The 25892-nt window shown below is 33.4% G+C and overlaps 1 protein-coding gene across 1 annotated transcript in view; it reads right to left on the reverse strand.

Annotated features, from left to right (window-relative positions):
• The window catches only part of LOC147830289 (UDP-glucuronosyltransferase 2B13-like), a 45154-nt gene extending 19919 nt beyond the window's left edge, over nucleotides 1–25235 (reverse strand). Inside the window, 5 exon segments of the mRNA XM_087185363.1 lie at nucleotides 7443–7562; nucleotides 9570–9657; nucleotides 14548–14697; nucleotides 23071–23219; nucleotides 24524–25235. Coding sequence (XP_087041489.1) covers nucleotides 7443–7562; nucleotides 9570–9657; nucleotides 14548–14697; nucleotides 23071–23219; nucleotides 24524–25235 — 1219 coding nt within the window.
• Between the last annotated feature and the right edge of the window lie 657 nt (nucleotides 25236–25892).

Consider the following 25892-nt stretch of genomic DNA (forward strand, 5'->3'; position numbering starts at 1 on the left):
TTTTCTGAATTCATTTAGGTAATAATTCATTTTTTTACCATATAGATGTGATATATATTTTCTCAGATATGAAAAATATCAAATATACCTATCATTTTAAAGATGAATCCTACATGGCCATACATAGTGATTTTTGTATGTTCCTTGTTATTTTTTGCTAGTATTTTTTGAGGAGATTTTATCTATTCTTTTAAGAGATATTTATTTGCTATTCTTCTCTTGTGATGTCTCTGGGTTGTTTTCATATTGAGGCCTTGTTTAATATTTTAATAAATATCCCTCCAGTTTTGTAGTGTAAAGAATAAGAAGACTTGGTATTTTTTACATGCTTAACTATAATTCATCAATCAAGCAATACCTAAGCAGAAATATGCATTTTTTTTAGATTGGTATTTTTTGGATTACTAATAATATGTTGCTTTTAAAGGAATTTATTTAAAATTTTGTTTCATAGTTTATGTGTTTCTGAAAACATCCATTTCATCAAGATTATGAAAGGGGTTGGCATGTAATAGGTCATATAATTCTATTATAATCCTTTTATTTTTGCATGTTTGTCAGCTGTGTTTGCAAATCTATATCTGCCTTAATCTTTAACTTTTTGTCCTCTGGGCAGATGATTTACATAAATGTTCACTATACTGTGGACAGCACGTGTTGTAGGATTAGTTTCATTAAAATTTATTCATTCTTCATATTCATATCATGACATTATGTTCCATTTTATTCTTTTGCTGATAATTTTATTTGAAAATTTGTAAATTATCTGAGCTCTTTAAAAACTTCTCTTATTAGATACTCTTTTACTGCCTCTAACATAAATTTTTTAACTTGTTTTTAAGATACATGCTTTAGACTAGAGTACATTTTGTCTCAAAATAATTTTTTACCTGTAAAAATAACTATGTTTCCTTCAATATTGACCACTTTGATGATAAAGTGTTTACATAATACACAACATTCAGGAGAATATGAAAATCTCTGTGATTTAATTTACTCATTTTTCATAAAATTTTTATAATTTTTGTATTTTATACATTGTTACTGGTTATGTTCAACCACAGTGAGTGTAGGTTTAAAATAATATGGCCACGATCTTATTTTTAGACATGATGAAAAATTTAATTTTTCCATATAATGATGTTGGGAAAATTGTCACAACTGCCTTCTGAGAAAAAAGAATTGAGAAGAGATGGAATGCTCATCTAAATGATAAAATGATATAATGATAGATATAATTATATAATATATGTATATATTATAATATATTATAATATCATAATGATATCACAATGATCATGATTATCCTCTCCAAACACATTAAACATCATAATTTTTCTTTAAAGTGGCTGAATAATGTCTCATTTTCAAAGAAATGGCCTTAATAGTTACATGCCATTGGAAGAAAATGACTGTCTTTGTGTTGTGTTAGATGAAAAGTTCTATACATCACAACCTGTATTTAGACCTTATATGTAATACAATGTTTTACAATGAGAGTGATATGAAACATTTGAATCTTTTCATGAATCATGAGCAAAAATTCACTAGTTTCCAAATATATGTGTTACAGCTCAATGCTACAGGAAGTAGATTAGAGTGGCTATAATTCTAATTGCATGTGCATTATTTTTAAATGAGTTAAGGTGTAAGAGGAGAAAATATTATTTTCTCTTTGAGAAAACAGTGCATGGTGTTGAGGATGGATGCTAATTGAAGTCAAGGAGCACAATTGGTCTTCCAAAGTTGGATTATGTGTGAATATATATATACACATATATATATATATATATATATATATATTATCAAAGAGTTTATAAAACTGATTGAGGTAAAGTTACAGATATAACCTGAAATTTAAAAACATTTATGTGCGATAAATGACTGTTATGGCTTTTATCTAGATGTCTCCCAAAAACCTTATCAGGTGATAGATGTGGCTTTTCAGAATGGCTGAATCTAGGAAGTGTGATACAGGTATATATCACAGGATGTGATGCTGGTATTGATTCATGATGCAATGCTAGGATAAAATGTGTGACTGCTATGTGGGTAGACAGGCTAAAATATAAGGGACAGAAAGAGGGCGGGTATGGTTGTTGATTTTCACTTGTAGCTTGCCTCTTGTTGCTTTATGCCTTCTGCTGTCATGAACTACTTCTCCCCTGCAATGCAAATCTACCATGCCACCCTGCTCTGGAGCCAGCCAATTATGAACTAAAACCTTTACAATCTGTGAGCTAATAAACCTTTCTTCCTTTAACTTTGCATCTTTGGTATTTTGTCTCAGCAATAAGAACATTAGCTAAGACAATGACTATTGTTAAATATAATTTTAAAAATCATTGAAAAAGTGAATTTAATACTCTTTTTCTAATATGTACAGTTTAGAGTTCAGTTTAGTTTACTAGACTGAGATAATCACAAATGATTCAACCATTTTCAAGTACTTCGGCTTTATACACACACATGCACACACACACACGCACACAAGCACACTGAGAAACATTATGAAGAAGAAATTACATAGAGCAACATACCCAGCTAGATATACAAACAAGAAAAAATATTCAACCATTACTATGTATGAAGAAATTTTAAGATGAAATGCTTATAAGAACTATGGCATTAAGGGTTTGTTTGCTATTCAAATGTGATATAAGCCTTATAAGCCTTATCATTAGGGACCAAAATTTATTATATCAATAGGGTATAGTGTCTGCCTGCTTAAATAATTAGAACAAATTATAATGCAAGTGGATATCTCTGTATGCTAGAGCAGATGGAAAACCACTATTCTCAAGATCTGACCTCAATTGCCATAATTAATGCCAGCTAACGTTTAACTGATAACTGTACATCTGGAAGTAAACAATCATATGCAATAGATAGATTTCCACTAAAAAATTATAGGTAGAAATTTTCTAAATCTTCACATGCTCCTTTGTTCAAGAACTTTATTTTTGAAAGAGTACAGTCTATTTGCTCAGTGCTGAAATTTGAAATATTATTACTTGTTGTACCAGTTTTCACTTTATTGTCTTTTGGATCCATACATAGTTTTTCATGTGGAATCTAGCCTCTGCAAGCATTCAACTTTGCCAACTGGCTGCATGTAGAATTTCAATCAATAGAGGAATGACTCTGAAACATAGTGGTGGCTTGAAGACACATCCCTTGCATGGCTCTGTCTTCTTCCTTATTGTTCAGCAATGTTTCTAGGTATTATTGAGTTTTAAGGGCATGTATGTTAAAGAGCATAATTATGAATATCATACACTATATTTTTAAAAATATTAGAAAAAACATCTAGTCATCATATCTTTATTACTTTTGCTTTGGTAGATATTCTATTATACATGACAATTACCTAAGACATAATTTGTTCTAAAGTCACTGGTTATAGATTCCTGAACTTCATTAAAATTCATAATATTTTAATTTTTATTTTCATTTGTGGTGTTTGCATATTTTTGTCATAAAGCCTTACATTACAAGTGATAAATTCCAGAAATTCTAAAGATAAAAGTTGTATCAAATTTTTTTGTGTGTGTGACCACTTAAGAGTTTCTTGGTGTAAATATTTTTTATTGCTGAGACTTTGAAAGCTGAAAAAATTCATCATGATGAAGCAAATAAATTAATGTTATTCTATTTTTTAATATTTTTATAAAATTGTTTTTATGACTCTGCCAAGTGTATCTTAATATTTGTGTATTTTCCTGTGTGTATATAATTTATGTGAGATTTTGAAAACAAAAACAAATCAGAGGACTTTCAGGAATATGGTGGATCACTAAGAAGCAATCAATCAACCACTCTGAGATTCAGAACCCACACACTGGAAAATAGTAATGTGGGAAATAAAAGAAGCAAGGAGATGGAGTCCTTGCAATAAGGATGAATCTGAAGAGTTGAATAGATAGAAAATACAGAAAAAAGAAATCTACACTTTATCTTCAGACCCTGGCTTATGGCTCATAAACAAAGAGATCTGATTCTACCAGAGACACAGTGAAAACAGCGTTCTACAAAAGCCTTCAATAAAAAAATGCAGCATTGGAATGGACTGGCAAATGCTGTAAGCGTCAATATTTGGTGAGTGACTCCAGCCTAAGTGCCTGCCATAATCTTAAAGTTACTGCACAGATGGCATAGCAGGAAAGGGTTTGACTGACCCCAGGACTCAAAACAACTGTGGATTGGCTTCACTTCTAGGTACCCAGCTTTATACTCCCATGGGGATTGGTTGAGGGTCAGCCAGAGGAGACATCACCAGACAGGGCAACATAGGCAGGTCAGCAAGAGGCGTACAGAGTGTTTTACAATAAAGAACCCATGCCTCACTCCTATGGACAGAGGCTAATTTCAGCCTGAATCTCCATTAATGTGAAGGCCATAGAATTGGCAGTTGCATATTAATCCTACTGCCTGCTTGCTGATGAATATACACAGCACACACCTGGGCTCTGACTGGTATCCTTTTTGGGCCAAGTTTAATGAGTAAAAATCGATCAGTAAATATAAAGATTGATCAGTAAAGGTAAAGAAAGTCACTACATATTGGTTAAGGGAACAGTTCAACAGGAAGTCTTAACAATCATAAATATGTGTGGACCAAATATCAGCACACTGAACTTCATAAAATACACACTAATGGACATGAAAAATCAGATGAACACTAATGCAATTGTAGTGGGAGAACTCAATGTCCCACTGTCACAGAAGAACAGATCAACTAGGCAAAAAAACAAAACAAAACCAAAAACAAAGAAATATCTGTGTTGAACCAAACCTTCAAACAAATGGACTTAATAGATATTTAAGATTTTCCCACCCAACAAAAAGAGAGTACACATTCTTCTCTCCAGCACATGGGACTTTCTCCAAAACAGACCACATACTAGCCCATACAGCATGGTTAAGTAAGTTAAGAAGAATTGAAATTATCCCATGCATATTATCAAACCATAGTGCAGTGGTACTACACATCAAAGACAAAAGACACCAAGAAACTATGCAAACACATAGAAATTAAATAATATCATCTTGAATAATTAATGAATTACAAATGACAATAAAGAATAAGTTTCTACAATCAAAAGATAATGCCAGAGTGACAAACCAGAAAATGTGGGACACAATGAAAGCAGTCCTAACAAGGAAGTTTGTAGCAGTGAATTCTCACTTTAGAAAATCAGAAGGGACTCAAATAAATAACCTAATGATTCACCTCAAGGTGCTAGAAAATCAAGAACTATCAAAATCCATAGCTGGTAGAAGGAAGTAAATTATAAACATCAGTGTAGAAATTAATGAAATTGAGACTAAAAATCAATACAATCAATGAATTGAAAAGTTGATTATTTGAAATACTGAACAATATGGACACTTAGCCAGTCTTATTTAAAAAGGAAAGAACCAAACCCATGCAATTAAATATTAAAAAGGTGAAATCACAAAAGATTCTGACAAAATCCAGAAGATTATTGATAGCTAATTTGAGAAACTATACTGTAATATAGCGGAAAACTCTGAAAATTTGGATAAATTTCTAGATACATATGAACAACCAAAGCTGAACCAAGAAGATATGAAAATTCTAAATATTCCAATATCAGTGAATGAAATCAAAGAAATGAAAAACTACCAACTAAGAAAATCCCATTGCCCAATTGATTTGCTACTGAATTCTTTAGAAAATCTAACACCAGTATCCCACAAACACTTTAAGAAAACTGAAAAGGGAAGAAGTACTCCCAAAATCATTTCTGGAAGAAAGAAATACTCTGTTTACCAAACCAGAAAAGGACCCAAACACAAAAAGTACTACAGACCAATCTTTTAATGAACATAGATCCAAAATTCTTCAGTAAGATACTAGCAAAGAGAATGTATCAAATTATCAAAAAAAAAATCATACATGACCAAATAAAATTCATTCCAGAGATGCAGAAATGTTTTAAAATATGTATTTCACCACATAATAAAAGCAAGGACAAAAACTATATGATCTTTTTTTTTTTTTTTTTTTTTTTTTTTGGTACCGGAGATCGAACTCAGGTCCTTGAGCTTGCACAGCAGGCGGCGAAACTATATGATCATTTTAATAGATGCAGAAAAAGTATCTGACAAAATATAGGATCTCATTCCAGGTAAAAATCCTCAAGAAAAGAATAGAATGTCTATATCTTAATCTCATAAAATCCATGACAAACCAATGGCCAACTTTATACTTAATGGTGAGAAATTTAAATTTTCCCTCTAGATTCAGGAACAAAATAGAAATGTCCACTATCACCACTTTTGCTCAATATAGTTCTCAAAATGCTAACTGAAGCAATTAGAAAAGAAAAAATATAAAAGGGATATGGATAGGGAATAAAGAAGTGAAATTATCATTTTTTTTACAGATGGCATGATCTTCTGCATAGAAGACTTTAAAAACTTCACCAAAAAGAACAACGAGTATTAATAACCAAATTCAGTAGTGTACCAGGATATAAAATCACCACTCAAAAATCAGTAGTGTTCTTGTGCACCAACAACGAATTTACTAAGAGGAAAATTAGAGACAAATACCTTTCACAATAGCACTAAGCAAAATGAAATACTTGAGAACAAACAAGGAAGAAAATGAAAGTTCAGTACAGTGAACTCTATAGTGCTATGAAAAAAGAGTTTAAGGAGGATATCAGAAAATGGAAAAATATCTCTTGTTTTTGGATAGGCACAATCAATATAGTTAAAATGACCATACTACCAAAACTATTATATAGATTTAATGCAGTTACAATCAAAATATCAATAACATTTCTTACAAAACTGGAGAAAGTAATCCTAAAATTCACATGGAACCAGAAGACACCTAGAATAGCAAAAGTAATTCTGGGCAACAAAGGCATGGTTAGGTACATCACAATTCCAGACATCAAGTTATACCACAAAGCTATATTAATCAACACAGAATTGTGTTCAGTAGAAAATCCAATTTGTGAATCAATGGAACAGAATAGAGGATACAGACACAACTCCAGACACACTCGGTTATATGATCTTTGACAAAGAGACCAAGTCCCCTCACTGGAGAAAAGATAGACTCTTCAAAAAATGGGTCTGTGGAAACTGTCTATTCACATGCTGAAGATTGAACTTAGACCCATACTTCTCACTATACACTAAAATAGAATCAAAATTTCAACATTAGAACAGAAACAATTGGCTGGCAGAAAAAAATACATAAAATTCTCAAAGACATAGGTGATTACAAAGTCTTTCTGAAAAAATTCCAGTTTTGCAAGAAATAATATCAAAAATCAAAAAATGGGATCATATTAAATTAAAAATTTTTGTACAGCAAAGGAAACAACCAACAAAGTGAAGAGACAACCTATAGAACAAGAAAATATTTTGGCCAGTTACTCCTTAGACAAAGGACTAACATCTAAACCACATGAAGAACTCAAACAAAGGAATTCCCACCATAGTGATTCCATGGTAGATTGCCTCATAAACATGGTTGGCTCCACCATGAGTGACAAAAGCTCTGGTTTTGGGATAACCTAAGATTAGGTGAGTGTCAGCATAATAATTAGTTATAAATCTTAGAAATACAATGAGAAATGTTCAATATGAGTCACTGAAAGAGGTGGTGTTTTATTGATAAAGATTTTTTATCTATGAAACTTCAGTGATATTGCTTTCATATCTCAGAGAAAGAAGGACCTAATTCACTGGCAAAGAAAGTGTATGCTACCTGGTCAACATTGTATATGACTGTAGTAATGAATACATGATTGCCAGGAGAAGTTCATCTAATGTGATAAAATAAGCCATGTGCTATAGAAGGATCATTTGTATATTAGAACTTGTTCTCTTACAGAGCAGTTCATTCAATACCTGATATAAAAGTTGTGCAAGTGAGCAAGATGTGATATTGGTACAAAATAAAGTGTGATATTAAGTCATGATAAAAATGTTTGGGTTTTTTTTGTTAAATTCTTTTATTGGTACATTTTAGGTATACAAAACAATTACATTTCTCATTGGTAACTGTACCTTTACATAATGCATCTTGGTTCTTATTTTTTCCCCATTCCTAGCCCTCCCTTCACACCCTCCATCCTTCCCTATTTACAAAGACTTTATTTCCATTTTTTCCATTTCTCATCATTTTTCCTTTCCCTTCATTCCTTTCCCCTGCCCCTCTCACTGCCCCTACCCCTTTGGACCTTTTCTTCATATTTTGCATTATCAATTATTCATTCTAATCATTGGGATATTTTAGGTATACAATATAATGACCTTCATCATTGGAAATTTGCAACTTTACATAATCTCTCTTGGTTCTTATTTTTCACCCTTGCCCAGCCCTCCCTTCAACCCCTCCAGTCCTCCCTATTTACAAAGATTTTGTTCCTATTTTTCCATTTTCTCATATTAATCCCATTCCCTTCTATCCTTTCCCCTAGCCCTCCCACTTCCTTCCCCTTTGCCCCCTTTTTTCCTATTTCACATTACCTATTATACATTTTAGTCCTTATTTACACTTTCAGTTTCTCACACCAGAGAAACTATTCAGTATTTATACATGTGTGTCCTATTTATTTCACTTAAGAGTATCACCTCAATGTGTATCCACTTAGCTATAAATGTCTCTAATTTCTCATTTTTTGTGGCTGAGTAGTACTCCATTTTATAAAAAACCCCACATTTTCTTCATCCAGTCTCCAGTTGATGGGCATTTGGGCTGTTTCCAAGTTTTAGCTATCACAAACTGTGCTGCTATGAACATGGGTGCTCTTATATCACTGTCATATGATTCTTTTAATTCTTTCAGAAAGATCCCCAGCAGTGGAATAGTGGGGTCAAATGGGACTTCCAGTCCTAGTTCTTTGAGGTATCTCTATACTGATTTCCACAGAGGTTGCACCAGTCTACACTCCCACCAGCAGTGGAACAGGGTTCCTCTTTCCCCACAGCCCCACCAGCATTTGTTATTGGTTGATTTCATGATAGCAGCCATTCTTTCTGGAGTGAGGTGGAATCTCAGTGTTGTTTTCATTTGCATCTCTTGAATGACCAGTGATGTTGAACATTTTCCATATATTTATTTTCTATTTCTACTTCTTTGTCTGAGAAATGTCTGTTCATTGCAGATGCCCATTTTCCAGTTGGGTCTTTGAATTTGGGAGGTCTGATCTTTTTAAGCGCTTTATAGTTTCGAGATAGTACACAGCATTGCTGAAAATAAATCAGGTAAAATTTTGAGTATTATTTGTGGTTCTCCATTTCTGTGTTAAGACAGGTGGAAGACAGTCTTGGAAATTATTACAAAATCTTCCCTGAGAAGCAAATAGATCTGAACTAAAGAGTTAATATTGTTTCTCTGGATAACAAAAATCAACTATTGCAATTCATTTTGGTTCCCCTAAGACTGCAAATATATACAATGAAGTTTGGTTTTAGTTTTGATTTTCTAACAACAAATGTTCCCTGGTTATTTCCATCTTGAGCTACCACCATCCTTACTAGTCTAGTTTTGCAGCGTTTGTTCTCCAGTATCTTACCAAGTAGGTCATTCTGAGGGAGCCACTTATACAAACCATTGTTGGGTCCTAAAGTATCTAGTTTCTTGCCATAAAATCTCCAAAGAATCTCTTTGGTAAAGACTGCATTATTACCTATGTTGAATTTAAAAATTTAGAGACCACCAAGTTAAACGTCTTTCATAGAATAGATCTTTAAAATAAGGGCTAGGAGACTACATGTTAAGAACTACAAAAAGACTCAGAAAAATAGAATACAAATATTTTCTATACTTTTTATGTTTAATCATTTTGAATGTAATCATATTTCATACATAGTGACTTAGAAAAATAAGATACTATGTGCTGTGAAAATATATCAGAAATTGCTATGCAATCATAAAATTTATAAAGAATATGTGTAATGGTTTGCATCTTCATTAATATACATGTTTGTGATACTAACTCTCTTGTTCTAATATTAATATGAACCAGTATTTTAAAATTATCATTATAGTTTACTCATAACTTGTTTCAGAAGTTACTTTATTAGAGTTGGATGTGTAAAATATAATTTCAGATGTTTACACTATCTAATCTACACAATCAGCTTTTGGTCAGAAATCATTTAATTGATTTTGTAAAGTACATGTAAATTCTTTTGTATTAAAAAGTATTAATCCTTAATTATGGGAAAAGATTCAACTGGCATTCTCAAGAAAAATCCATAGTATTATCACTACTGCTGGCATTGGAAATTGCATTTAGGAAATAGATTTGATTGGCAGTTCATAAGTAATGTAGCTTTTAAAAAGAACTGCATATTTTTAAATGATTAAATTTTATTCAAATAATTATTTATTCTTCCATGATGGAGAACAATGTATTCACAGCAGAGATTAACATCGTCTGCCATTGCCTAAGCATTTCATTGCCCTGTTCTAAAATGAGGACTGTATTTAAAATTTCATGCTCCTGAGGAAGCTTCCCCGCCACCATCCCAAGCTCCTAGGGCAGAGAAGCTGAGCCAGTCCCAGCACCTGAAAGGAAGCTCCCCCATCACTATCCCAAGCTCCTAGGGCAGAGAAGATGAGCCAGTCCCAGCACCTGGAAGGAAGCTCCCCCACAGCAATCCCAAGCTCCTAGGGCAGAGAAGGTGAGCCAGTCCCAGAACCTGGAAGGAAGCTCCCTGCCTCCATCCCAAGCACCTAGGTCAGAGAAAGTGAGCCAGACGGGCACCAGAAGCACCCTGCCCCTCTGTAGAAATGAGAAGACACACAAACAACCCTCAAAAACAGACTTCTGGATCACCTACAGCAACCTCAAAGGGAAACAAGATGGAACAATCTGATTCTCAACCACCTAGACTCTCTGAACTGGCAACAAAAGAGGACCTGGGAAAAATAAAATCAGAAATAATTACTCAGATAACAGCAAAGATTTTGCTCATGGTGCAAGACATCATTAATAAATCTAGTGAGGACACAGATAAAAAAAATAGAGGATCTGAGGAACATGCTGGAATCCCAACATAAGAAACAAATGGAATCCATAAAACAGATGCAAACAGATTTCCAGGAGATTAAAAACTCCATTGAAAGTCTGTGCAGCAGAATGAACCAATGTGAGGATAGAATTTCATATATAGAAGAAAAGATTGCAATTAGTGACCAAAAAAAAAATTGCTTTAAAATTGTAAAGGAACACAAGAAATCAATCCAGCAGCTGCTAGATGATGCAAAGAAGAATAACTTAAGATTGATTGGAGTCGATGAAGAAAGAGGAGAGAATGCAGATGACATAAAAAAACTGTTCACAGAAGTGATGGAAGAAAACTTCCCAGTGAGGGGAAAAGAACTTCACATACAGATAAGTGAGGCATATAGGACTCCAAATAGCCTTGATCAAAAAAAATTTACACATAGGCATATAATAGTTAGGATTCCAGAAATCCAACAGAAGAACAAAATTCTACAAGCAGTGAGAGAAAAGAAACAAATCACATACAAAGCAAAGCCCATCAGAATCACAGCAGACTTCTCAATGCAAACCCTCAAGGCAAGAAGAGCTTGGAGTGATGTATTTCAAGCCCTAAAGGAAAACAGCCTCCAACCCAGATTGATGTACCCTGCAAAACTATCTTTCAAAATTGATGGAGAAATAAGATACTTTCATGATAAAGAGCACCTCAGCAACTTCATGAATAGCAAACTGGCACTCCAAAAAATTTTAGAGAATACCCTAGGAAAAGACAATGAGGATCACAACCCCAGGAAACCCAGCAGAATGAATCCATTGGGCATGACAAATTAAATGCAAAGGGGGAGAATCCAACAAAAAGAAAAAGTCATGACAAGGCTTTTAAAATGTTTAACTTCATCTCCCTAATGAGGGTATAATTCAATCTTGTTATTGTACCGATTAGTATTTTTCTGATTCTAGAGTTGCACACCTTTCCTTATGCTGTACTGGCTATTTATCATCTTCTTATGTCTACTTTTTAATTGGGTTGTCTATTAATGAGCTCTAAGAATTCTTTATATATTCTGGCCATAGGTTATATGTATTGTAAATATGGTCTGTTTAAGGACTACTTTTCATTTTAATGTTGTCATTTAAAGTTCTAAATTTTGATGGAATCTCATTTATTAATTTTTTTCTTTTATTCATCATGTCTTTTGTATACTAGGTAGTTCTTGCCTACCCTGAGTTCATAAACATTTTCCCTTATAATTTCTTCTAAAAGTTTTATATTTTAGGCTTTCATATGTAAGTGCAAGGATCCCTTCAAGTTATTTTCATGTATGGAAATAAAGGGTTGAAGTTAATTTTTTACATACAGATAACAGGTGTTCTAGTGCTGTTTGCTGAAAACATTATCTTTTCCTTGGCTCTTGAATTGAGTTTATCTTCTATAAAATGCTAATGTTAAATAATCTTTCAAAACTCAGTGGACCATGTATGTGTGGTTCTATTTCTAGATTCTCTGTTTTATTCAGATGATCTATATGTCTTTCCTTACACCAACACTGCCTTGGTTACTGTAGTTTTAGAAAAATTCTTAAAATTAGGTACTAAACATCTTCCAACACTGTTTTTGCTTTTGTTTTTAAGTTTTCTAGGTCCTTTGTGCTCCTACATAACTTTTAAATTTCAATATCCAATTCTTCATTTATAGCAAGTATACACAGACCTGAATTTTTATATATACCTTGTGTTTTCTAATCCTGCTAAATTCAAATACAAGTTCTAGGGGTTCCTAGAGATTTCTTAGTATTTTCTCTGTAGATGATCATTTCATCTACATATAAAGATTTTGCTTTTACCCTGCCAATCCTATCCTAATTGTGTCATTTTATTGTCAGACTATTTTGGCGGGGCCTAGGTTTCAAAGTTTAATGGACAGATGAAGAGTAAGCATATCTGCCCTTGTTCCCCACCTTAAGGAGAAAGCGTTGTAACTTCTCCATTCATATAAGGCATTCTCGCTGGAGGTATGGAGTACATGTCTTTAATCTGTTGAGAAGATTCTATTCTACTTCTAGTCTCCTGATAGCTTTTACCATGAACAGCTGTAGAATTTAGGCCAATACTTTTTCTCCAACTAGTTACAAGATCATATGGCTTTTTCCTTTCCTTGGTTAAAATGATGACTTTTGGGGATGGATCTTCCAATGCTAAACTAACACTGCTATCCCTATAACAAAACCAGTTTCTACATACTGCCAGATCTGACTTCTAATAGTTTGTTTTGTTAAACAAATTTCTTTCTATGTTCATAGTTTTTCTTTTATTATCTTTATCCAGTTTTAGGATTAGCATAATGTTGAGTTCCTAAAATGAGGGGAGAAGTGTTCCTCCTTTTTCTGCTTTAATTGTTTGATATAATTTATCAGTTAAAATGTATATGAGCCTGCTGTTGTCATATAGGTAGGTTTTCAAGCTAGGAATATACTTTCTTTAATAGGTGCTATTCAAATTTTATATTTCCTCCAGAGTTAGTTTCATTAATTTGTCTTTCAAAGTACTTCTTAGAAGTTGTCAAATTTATTTCAAAACAGATTTTTGAAATATGATTTCTATATCCTTTTAAATTCTGTAAAATCTGTAGTAATGTCTCCTAGATCTTGATTTTGTAATTTAAAAATATATAATTGATATTGTGTAATAAGAAGAAAAGATCTAAAGGAACAGGGGAATTGGGAGGGGTAGGGGAAAGGAAAGAAGGGAAAAGAAAAAATATGAGGAAAGGAAAAAAATGGAAACAAAGTCTTTGGAAATAGGGAAGGGTGGAGGGGTTGAAGGGAGGGTAGGGGAAGGGGAAAATCAAAAGAACCAAGATACTCACGTAAAGGTACAGGATCCCAATGATGAATGTAACTGTATTTTATACCTAAAATGTACCAACAAACTTAATGGGGAAAAAAAAAAACCCAAAAAGACAGATATCCAGTTGTTCCAGCACTGTTGTTGACTCTTATTTCCCTTTAGCTTTCTTGATTGGGATGACGTTAAACTGATAGGATAAAAGCAAAGTCCTTGGGAATCATATTTTACAATACATGGGTTTCACCATAAGGGAAGAAGCCATCTCCACTCCATCTTTTTTACATCTTCCTACTTCAGCTATGAGTGGGGCCCACTCAGACTAGTTTTCCTCATTTTCAGTTAATATGGCTGGGTAGGTACATGGGTCTTGAATTGGTCTCCTGTCCTTTCATCTGCTCTGAATATCCCCCTAAAATGTACACTAAAAATGTCTCCAAAATTAGGATAAAGAGGCTAAGAGATCATGGAAATCCTAACCTGCATGGTTTATTCCAAACCATTTTCAATACCTGCATAATGTTATCATGATAGCACATTAATAAGTAAAATTTAGCACTTTATGAAAACATTACTAATGTATACAGTGACTTCAACAATCCTGCAAGGAAGAAGAGCAAGTTTATTAAATCAAACATTTACAGACTTTAATGACTTCTTTATTGGATGCTTGCCAATGAGACATTTTACCAACCTTTTTTGGAATCTGTGCAAGGGATGAACAAATCACATTGGCCCTGTCTTCTGTCATGTTTCTGACCACTGATCCCAGAGAAAATACCATGACACCATGTTTCCCAGAGCTCTGAACAAAAACTTCCATTTCTTGTGAAGACAGAATTGGCTCAAAAAAAAAAAAAAAAAGGCACCACAGCAAACACTATTCAAAACTCTGTAATTAAAAAATGATAAAATCAAGAATCAACAGCAATTATTGGAGCAGCTCTGGTAAAATATAAGTAAGACAATGTTCACCCTCTTCAGCATTTTAGATTAAGTTATACAAGGAGTAATGTTAGTGATATTTTTGTGCAGTCAGTATTCCAAACAAGTATTTCTTCTACAATTAAAGCTTTATATTTAATGTATTTTACATGACATTCATTAGAAATTTTAGTTCTCATTTATGTTTCCATTTTATCCTAGAAAAAGAGAGTGACATTATTCATTTTCTTTTCCCTTGTTTTCATCTCACAATATTGCTACGGCTGATTTATTATTGAAGATTTTGATGAAATATTACTATGGTGTGGCATACACATATATATTTTATTTAATCTGAAGTTTCTATTATGGCTGATTTAGTGTTATCAATATTTCTTATATAAAACAATTATGAAGGTATGCTAGACATACATTTTGTAATTTAATCATTTCACAGTTCTAGATGTTTAGATGTTCTAGATGTTTACTTCCAAGTTATACTTTTATAAATAATTACCAGATAGATTTAATTTGTGTATCTTGATTATTTTTCTTTGCATACATTCAAATGAGTATCCTATATAGCCAAAGGGCATAAATGTTGTTAAGACTTCATTTTCATATTTCTATTTTGTCCAATGTAGTACCAGTTATCATTAGAAATTTCTGCCATTACAATGTTTTTCAGTGTTCTCTTTGTCTTCTTTATCTGCTTCTGCTATTTCCTGCTCATACTAAAACTGTTGCTTTTTAATCATGAAATCTTTCAAGTGTATGGGTATATTGTTTAGTATAGAGAGTAATAATGCTTCAAATATTTGACTTGAATTCTTGCACAGTCTAGATAAATTATATTCACAGAGGATATTGGATTTTTACCACATAATTAGGTTTTAGTTTTATATTGCTGCTAATAAGAATGTAAACAAAAAGGATTTTTTAAAACATCATATATACACTAGAAAATAAAGCTTCATTTCTACATATATCATAGAAGTATAATGTCAACTTAAAATACATTAGAATTTTGTGTCCCTTCATAAAGAATGTCACTATACTCCAGAATTATTTTGTAATTCACATCTAATTGATTTTCAGAAAAATCATTGGAACTATGAGTTCTTTAATTCATATACAGTGGACTTTTTCTCCATTCTCTTTCTGCCAGATAACAGTGATGCCAAGATCATATAACAAGGGGGAACTACAGATAGGCTTGACAGATATTTTGCACTTCATTATCTGGTTCTAAATTCCCTATCTAGCAAAATTATCATGATAAACTAAGCTTGTAGATTTTGGAAATTATTTTTTACTATTTCAACAACAGTTGTTTTGTATCTTTCTGGACCCTGACCACTTGGCCTATTCCTGTGCCTTGATAATTTTTGATTGCTATCAACTTTAATGGGATAGTTTATAATCCCAACTGAAAGATTTCTTAATATTATAATGCTTCTCCTTAAAAATATACTTCTGAAAGGGGCTGCATGGACACATGGGCTGCAGCCAGAGGTGCACCCCCATACCATAAATAAGTGTGAGGAGACCCTACCCAAAGCCTGTGCAGACAACAGAAACTGAGGTGCACAGTCCCCAACCAGAGGCCCTCCCAGACAAGATCTATAAAGGGGTGCCAGCAAGAGGCACAACTAGATACCATCTCTTGTATGCTCAGGCCCCAGCCAGAAGCCTACCCAGATGACAGATCAGCTCAGGGCCACCACTCTGAACCCAGGAATTGGTGTACTGGTGAGCAGCAGAATAAAGGCTGCTCAGTGAGTGACATGCTGAGAATTTGACACCACTGGGTGAGCAAAACAGCCCCTCAACAAAGACACAACAGGTTACATCTGTTGAAATGAGAAGACACATAATATAAATCCCAAAACCAGATTACCCGATCACCTAAGGGAACCCCAAAGGGGAAGAAGATCAAACAATCTGATACTCAACCAACTTGTCTCAATGAACTGGAAAAAAAAGAGGACCTGAAAAAAATGAAATGAAAAAAAATTATCAGATAACAACAGAGACCATAGTATGATACATGATTAATAAATCTAGAGTGGAAAAAGATAAAAGAAAAACAGAGGAGCTGAGGAATATGATGGAATCCCAACATAGGAAACAAATGAAATCCATAAAACAGATGCAAACAGAATTCCAGGAGATTAAAAACCCCATTGAAAGTTTACCCAGCAGAATGAGCCAATGTGAGGATAGAATTTCAGATATAGAAGATAGGATTGTAATTAGTGACCAGGAAAAGAAAAATTTCTTTTATTTTTTTAACATTTACATTTTATTAGGCACCATAATTCATCTAGAAATGATTTAAAGTATACAGAGGAATATATGAAGGTTATTTGAAGAAATTGTGTCATTTTATATAAAGGATTTGATTATTCATAAATTGTGGCATCCTTGAAGGTCCTGGAACCAATCTTTATATATATATATATATATATATACACACATGTATACACACACACACACACACACACACACGTACATATACATACATTTTAGGTATATAATACATTTACATTTATCATTGGGTGCTTGTACCTGAACATGATGTATCTTAGTTCTTATTTTTCCCCCATTACCTTGCTGCCCTTCACCCCCTCCACCCTTCCCTATTTACTTAGATTTTGTTTCCATTGTTTTTCTTTTCTCATAATTTTTCCTTTCCCCTTTTCCCTTCCCCCTTCCCCTCCTGCCACCCTTACACCTTTAGGCCTTTTCCTATTTCAAATTATCAATTATTCATTTTAATCATTTTCATCCGTATTTACACTTTCAGTTTCTCACACTAGAGAAAATATTCAGTATTTAGACATGTGTGTCCTATTTATTTCACTTAAGAGTATGGCCTAAATATGAAGAAAAATTTCTTAAAAATACAAAGGGACCATGAGAAATTAATCCAGCAGCTGCTAGATGATGCAAAGAAGAACAACATAAGAGTGATTGGAGTCAAGGAAGAAATAGGAGAAAGTGTAGATGACATAAAAAAAAATTTTCACAGAAGCAATGGCAGAAAACATCCCAAAAGGGGAAAAGAACTTGACATAGAGATAAGTGAGGCATGTAAGGACTCCAGCAAGCTATGATTAACAAAACTCTATACATAGGCATATAATAGTTAAGATTCCAGAAACCCAACAGAAGAAAAAATTCTGCAATTAGTTAGAGAAAAGAAACCAATCACATAAAAAGCAAACTCCATCACAATCACAGCAGGCATCTCAGTACAAACTCATAAGGCAAGAAGAGCATGGAGCAATGTATTTCAAGCCCTAAAGGAAAACAACCTCCAACCCAGATTGATGTACCCTGCAAAACTATCTTTCAAAATTGATGGAGAAATAAGATATTTTCATGACAAAGAGCAACTTTGGAAATTTATGAATATCAAACCAGCACTCCATAAAATTTTAACAAAATCCTAGGAAAAGACAATGAGAATCACAACACCAGGAAGCCCTGCAGAATGGATCCATCAGGCACAACAAGATATTAAACACCAATGGGGAGAATGCAACAAAAAGAAAAAGTCATGACAAGGATGACTCGATACATATCAATTATAACCATCAATGTTAATGGTCTCAATTCACCAATCAAAAGAAACAGACTGACAGAATGGGTCAAGAAGCAAGATCCAACAGTATGCTGCATAGAAGAAACATACTTAATTAAAAAAAAACTCATAGACTGAAAGTTAAAGGGTAAAAAACAATACTCCATATGACAGGAATCTGAAAAAAAGCAGGAGTAGCTATCCTCTTTGCAGATCAAGTGGATTTCAAACGCACACTCATTAAGAGAGACAAAGAAGGACACTATATCCTTGTAAAGGGAACAATCCAAGAGGAAGAGATGACAATCATTTATATATATATATATATATATATATATATGTCAAACTCCAATGCACCCAACTATATAAAACAAATACAAATGGACATGAAAAATGATATAAGTACTAATACAATTTTAGTGAGGACCTTAATACCCCACTCTCACAAATACATAAATCAAATAGACAAAAAATAAACAATGGATGAAATAAACAATGAAATACATAAATCAAATAGACAAAAAAATAAACAATGAAATACTAGAACTCAAACTCTTGAACAAAATGAACTTACCAGATGTTTACAGTTTTCCACCCCATGAAATCATAATACACATTCTTTTCAGCTGCAGATGGGTTGTTCTCTAAAATAGACCACATACTTGCTCATAGAACATGTTTACATAAGTCCAAAGGAATTGGAGTTATCCCCTGTATATTATCAGACCATAGTGTGATGAAATTGGAGGTCAATACCAAAAAAACCCCGCAGGAATTTCATAAAAACATGAAAGCTGCACAACACACTTTTGAATAACCAACGAGTCACACAGGAAATTAAAGAAGAAATCAGACAGTTCCTACAACTGAATGACAATGCCAATACAACATATGGGAATCTATGGGACACAAAGAAAGCATTCTTAGGAGGGAAATTCATAGCAGTGAATACATTAGAAAAACAGAGTGAGTTCAATTACAGAACATGATGCTGAACCTGAAGATTCTAGAAAATGAAGAGCAAGACAAACCCAAAGCTCATACAAGGGAGGAAATTATAAAGATAAGGGCCAAAATTAATGCAATGGAGACTAATAGAACAATACAAAAAATCAATGAAGCCAAGAGGTGGTTCTTCAAAAGAATAAAATTGACAAACATTTAGTCAACCTTATCAAAAAAGGAAAGAAAAAACCTAAATCCATGCAATTAAGAATGAAAAGTATGAAATTACAAGGAAGTCAGCACAAATACAGAGGATCATCAATGTCCACTTTGAGAACTTATTCACCAACAAGATGGAAAATATAGAAGAAATGGACAGATTCCAAGATATGTGTGAATTACCAAAGTTGAATGAAGATGATGTAAAAATTCTAAATGACCCAATATCAGTCAATGAAATTGAAAATGTAATTAAAAGCTTACTAACTAAGAAAAGCCCAAGTCCTGATGGCTTCACTGCTGAATTCTACAAGACATTTAGAGAGGAACTACTGCCACTAATGTTTAAAATCTTCAATGAAATTGAAAGGGAAGCCATACTCTCAAATTCATACATGGAACCAAGCATCAGCTTGATTTCAAAAGCAGAGAAAGACCCAACCAAAAAAAGAGACAGCTACAGGCCAATCTCACTAATGAACATAGATGCAAAAATCCTTAGAAAGATACTGGCAAATAGAGTGCAGAATATCATGAAGATCATACAACCTGAACAAGTGGGATTTATTCCAGAGATACAGGGAAATTTCAACATAAGTAAATCAATACATGTAATACACTATATAAAAAGAATCAAGGTCAAAAACCATATGATCATTGCAATAGATGCAGAAAAAGGATTTGACAAAATCCAACATGGATTTATGATAAAAAAAAAAACCCTAAAAAAATGGAATAGATGGGAGTCCACTTCAGATCTAATAAAAGCCATCTATAAAAAACCAAAGGCCAATATCATACCAAATGGTCAAATACTGAAATCCTTCACACTAAAATCAGGAATAAGACAGGGATGTCCATTATCAACATTCCTGTTCAATATAATATTTTGAAACATTACCCACAGCAATTACAAAAGAGAATGAAATGAAAGGAATAAAGATAGGAGATAAAGAAGTCAAATTATCAAAATTTGCAGATGACGTGATACAGTATGTAGAGGACTGTAAGAACTCCACCAAAAGTCTTCTAGACTTAATAACCAAATTCAGTAAAGTAGCTGGACATAATGTCAACACGCAAAAAATCAATAGCTTTCCTCTACACGAACAACAGACTCACTGAGTAAGAAATTGGTCAATCAATTCCTTTCACAATAGTATTCAAAAAATTGAAATACCTAGCAATGAACCTAGCAAAATTAGTCTAAAACCTCTACTCTGAAAACTATAGCACTCTCAAAAAAGAGATTGAAGAGGATATCAGAAAATGGAGACATCCGTTGCTCCTAGGTAGGAAGAGTCAACATAGTGAAAATGCCCATGCTTCCATAACTGCTATGTAGATTCAATTCAATCTCAATTGAAATCTCAGCAGCATACTGTACAGACTGGAAAAACGATCCAAAAATCCATTTGGAACAAGAAGAGACCTAGAATAGCAAAAGCAATAGCAGGCAATAAAGACATGGTAGGGGATATCACAATCTGCAACTTCAAACTATTCTATAAAGCTACTGTGATAAAAATAGAATGGTACTGGCAAAAACCAGACCTGAGGACCAGTGGAACAGATTAGAAGATGCAGAAATAACTCCAGAGAAAATCTGCCACCTCATCTTCGACAAAGGAGCCACACACCCTCACTGGAGGAAAGATAGCTTCTTCAATAAATGGTGCTGGAAAAATGGATTTTAACTTCCCAAAGATTAATACTAGACCTACATCTCTCACCATGCCCTAAACTAAAATCAAAATGGATTAAAGATCTAAATATTAAAACAGAAACACTCAACTGGCTGGAACAGAGGTTAGGTAGAACCCTTGAAGATATTGACATGGAAAAGATTTTATGAACAAAACCTCAGTTGCCCATGAACTGGTGCAAAATATCAAAAAGTGGGATCTCTTCTTATTAAAATTCTTCTGCACTGTAAGAGAAACCACCAACAGTGTGAAAAGACAGCCCATAATGTGGGAAAAAAATTCAACAACTGTCCCTCAGACAAAGGTCTACTATCAAGAATATATAAAGGAATTAAAAAAATCTGACCTCCCAAATTTAAAGATCCAATCCAAAAATGGGTATCTGAAATGAACAGACATTTCTCAGACAAAGAAGTAGAAATAGCAAATAAGCATATGAAAAAATGTTCAACATCACTGGTAATTCGAGAGAAGAAAGGAAAACAACACTGAGATTCCCTCTCACCCCAGAAAGAATAGCTGCTATCATGCAGTCAACCAATAACAAATGCTGGCAGGTCTATGGGGAAAGAGGAACCCTACTCCACTGCTGGTGGGAGTGTAGACTGGTGCAATCACTGTGGAAATCAGTATGGAGATACCTCAAAGAACTAGGACTGGAAATCCCATTTGGCCTAGCTATTTCCCTTCTGGGTATCTTCCCCAAAGAATCAAAAGAATCATACCACAGCGATATATGTGCACCCATGTCCATAGCAGCACAATTCATGATAGCTAAAACTTGGAAACAACACAATTGCCTATCAACTGGAGACTGTATAAATTAAATGTGGTTTTTTATACAATGGAGTATTACTCTGTCATAAAAAATGAGAAACTAGACATTTATAGGTAAATGGATGCACATTGAGGCCATAATCTTCAGTGAAATAAATAGTAAACACATGTGTAAATACTGAATAGTTTCTCTAGTGTGAGATACTGAAAGTGTAAATGAGGACTAAGAGGTATAATAGATAATGTGAAATAAGAAGAAAAGGTACAAAGGGGAAGGGGAAATGGGAGGGGTAGGAGAAAAGAAAGAAGGGAATGGAATTAATAGGAGAAAAAGAAAATTAGGAAACAATAGTCTTCATAGATAGGGAGGAGTGGAGGGGTTGAAGAGAGAGCAGGGGAATGGGGAAAAATAAGAACCATGACAGATTATGTAAAAGTGCAAATTTCCAATGATGACTGACATCATATTGTATACCTTAAAAGTACCAATATAATTAATAAGAATACATTTCTGGTAATTTTTATTATTTAATTGTACCGTGTCTTTCCAAATAGTATACAAGATGTCTGGGCATGGCAAATATAATGTCTGTATTATTTCTATGCTTATCTAACATTTACTGATGTTGGACATTAGTCACTATAGATTTTAAAGGAAGGAATAAATGAAATGTGGAATAATGAAAACCATAATTTAATGGACTACTTCCTAGGCATCTCATGTTCTTTTTGTAATGGTAATGAAATGCAAATACTTGTAAAGAAATTGAAATATGATATTTTTTTTAAACAGGGGCGTCTTACGTAATCAAGGTTGACTTTCAATTTGCTATGTTTCTCAGGCTTGCTTGAAGTAGTGGTTCATTTTCCTCAGCCTCTGGAGTTCTAGGCTTACAGTGATGTGCTCCATTCCCTCCTGAAATACGAGTTTTTACTTGCCAAGGAACTTTTGCCCTTTTCCCACATCTTTGTCACTGTGAGTTAAGACTCTCAATGACTAGTGCAAAACATTCTCATGAAAAATTAAAAGAAAAACTAAAGACAGTAATGTATTTACCTTAGGCAGAATTTTGGCAGGTTTGCAGTGGAGTCCACCTACAATATCAAAATTTAGTAAGGTGGGGCAAGGGAATTCCAAATCCCAGTAGCTTTGAATGAGCCACATTTCTGCCTTTCCCATTGTCTCAGTTAATGTAGTGAGTCTTCCTGTATGGAGAAGGAAAAAAAACAGAAAAGTTTGGAGAATTACAAAATTGTTGAGTGAATCTACTGAGTATTTTTGAAAGATGTGGGAATAATGTATAAACTTCATTGACAAAAATATATTTATATATGAACAATAAAATTTTTGTATTTTATGTATGGTTCAACTGTGTCTCAGAAAGACAGAATGAAAAGAAACTATGTCTGCAATATTAACTCAGTATATTCTCAATTTTAGTCATTAAAATATATATTATATAATTAAGCATGCATTCCTTTTTTTTCCAAAGCTTCCAAAATAATAGATACAAATATAAAGAAATATTCTAACTTTAGAGTCAAATAATTATACCATAAACTTATAAGTACCACATGCCAAATGATTGTGCCACTGAAGCACTGAATTGTATGATAACCATGGAACAAGTTTTTTAGAAAATCCATAGTTTCTACCACATACCAAGTTAATAAATGATCCAAGTGAACTATGACTTCCTTAAGTTTACGTCTGAGTCTTTTGTACCTACCATTGCTTTGAGTTCACATTAAGAATGTAATAGTATGTATTTATCATTTACAAGCATTTGAAAGCATCTCATAAAATTTGCAGAAATTACAGAAAGAGAGATTAGTGCTGACACTTGATTGTGGATCATTGTTTTTTAAATGAAAAACATGATTAAAAAACCACTACCTGTATGTTCACATTTCTACAGATTTTAAACATTTAAAATGGATGATTTGTAAAGACCCATCATGAGATATTGCATTATTAGAATATTCAAGTTATAATTTTTGAGTCTGGAATAAAACACTGTTTTTCACAAGAGTGAAGGGATCTTTTAGGCATACAGAAACAAACAGTATTTTTATGTGAAGAAACTGATTTAATCATGAGAATACTGTTCCCTCAATGCTACTAAGTATTTTTTTTTTACTAGAAACATAACTCTTCAATCTACTTGTCTTCATTCATACAAACATTAGGGAGGAGCCTAATGACTTTTATTTTAAAATTAAAAGAAGGGAAAATTGATATTAAATTGCAAAATTAAAGCCTGACTGCTTCACTGTGGAATTGTGTGACCTCCTGGAATGAGCTATATTAGTTACAGGCAAATGGCTGCAATATGACCTCATAATGTTCATATTATTTTTATATCTGTCAGATTGACAAACAATTTTACCTTTTACTTGATCGTGTGTATATAAAAGACAAAGTCCTCTTATTTTGCATTCATCCAAGCTCACTTGCAAAGGCACAAGGCACTAGAGACCTCACTCTACTACTTAAAAGCATGAATTACTTAAAATTTCACTGTAAAGCTCATTCCACTTTTTCTCATTAAACGTTTCAAACCAAAAGTCAAAATAAAGCATGAATATCATGTATTTTACCCTTTCCATGAAACTCATTTGTCCACCTAGTCTTGAGAGAGTAACAGTTACATTAGATGGAGGAACTATAAGCCCTCTTCCATCTTTTTCCGAGTTGGAACACAGGAAACAGAGACTGTACACAAAAGGTTTTTTTGGCAGCTCAGCCACCATCTCACCATGGGGAGAAATGGGATCTGCAAGAAGGACATCAAACCTTGATTCTTGGAGTTTTGTCATGACTTTGTTTGAAATTACTTCATTACAAATATTCTCCAAAATAGCCAAATATTCCTTAATAATATCTTCCAGCACTGGAAAATATGGCAAGTATGTATCTATTGATCCAATATTCATCCATTTAATGATTCATTGAATGTACAAGTCTTCCAATTGATCATTATTGGTGAATGTAGTAAAAGTTTCAAATTTAATTCCAGATGATGAATTAACTTCAACAAAAATGAAACTTGAAGTTCTCAGAACTGTCACCTCATGTCCCTTCCGGATAAGCTCCTCTATTATTTTCTTTATATTTATCCATTGGCTATATTCCATCTGCCATACCAGCACCTTTCCACAGCTTCCAAAGCTGAAATGACAACCCAATTGCACCAGCAGCTGATCTGAGATCCATCTCATGGAGATCTTGATAAGATGAAGTATTTCTTTTCAAATTGTGCTACTTTCTGCCGTTACTCATGCTTATATTCAGAGAGAAATTAACCAAAAGTTAAAAGTTAACTGGGACTGATCAAAGTATACATATCAAATGGATTAAACCATGAGAACTCATAACAGATAGAGAAGGCAAATGTAATTGATGACATGATTTTATAAGAGCATTTACTTTCTTGGTTAAGGTTAAGTGATTTCAGCTAGCTTGGACTCAATGACCAGCAAGTTTCAGGCTACTTGTATTATGTAAGCAATATAAAAAAATGCAAGAACAGTGGCAAATATAAGGTGACTGTCTTGTGACACATATCTAGGGATACAGAAGCTACACTACCTAAAGGGAATCTTGAAAGTCATGACTCAAAAAAAAAAAACTTGCAAGAATTTTGATTAAGTACAATTCACATATGTACAATTCAACAATTTACAGTGTCATTCATTATTTTGTAATATATTTTGCAGATATGTAACACTCTAACTCCCACTTTTAAAGCACTTTGTCACTCCAACAGGATATTTTGGACTCTCTCTTTACATAAGCAGGATCAAAGCAAGGAAAATCAATGGTGTTTTCGCTAAAAGGTTTGAGGAAGGGTGCTAAGGCAAATTGAGGATGTGGCA

Source organism: Heterocephalus glaber, unplaced genomic scaffold, assembly GCF_053883595.1.
Source record: "Heterocephalus glaber isolate CG9 unplaced genomic scaffold, H.glaber_assembly_v1.0 deba00000281, whole genome shotgun sequence".
In the NCBI taxonomy this organism is placed as follows: Eukaryota; Metazoa; Chordata; class Mammalia; order Rodentia; family Bathyergidae; genus Heterocephalus; species Heterocephalus glaber.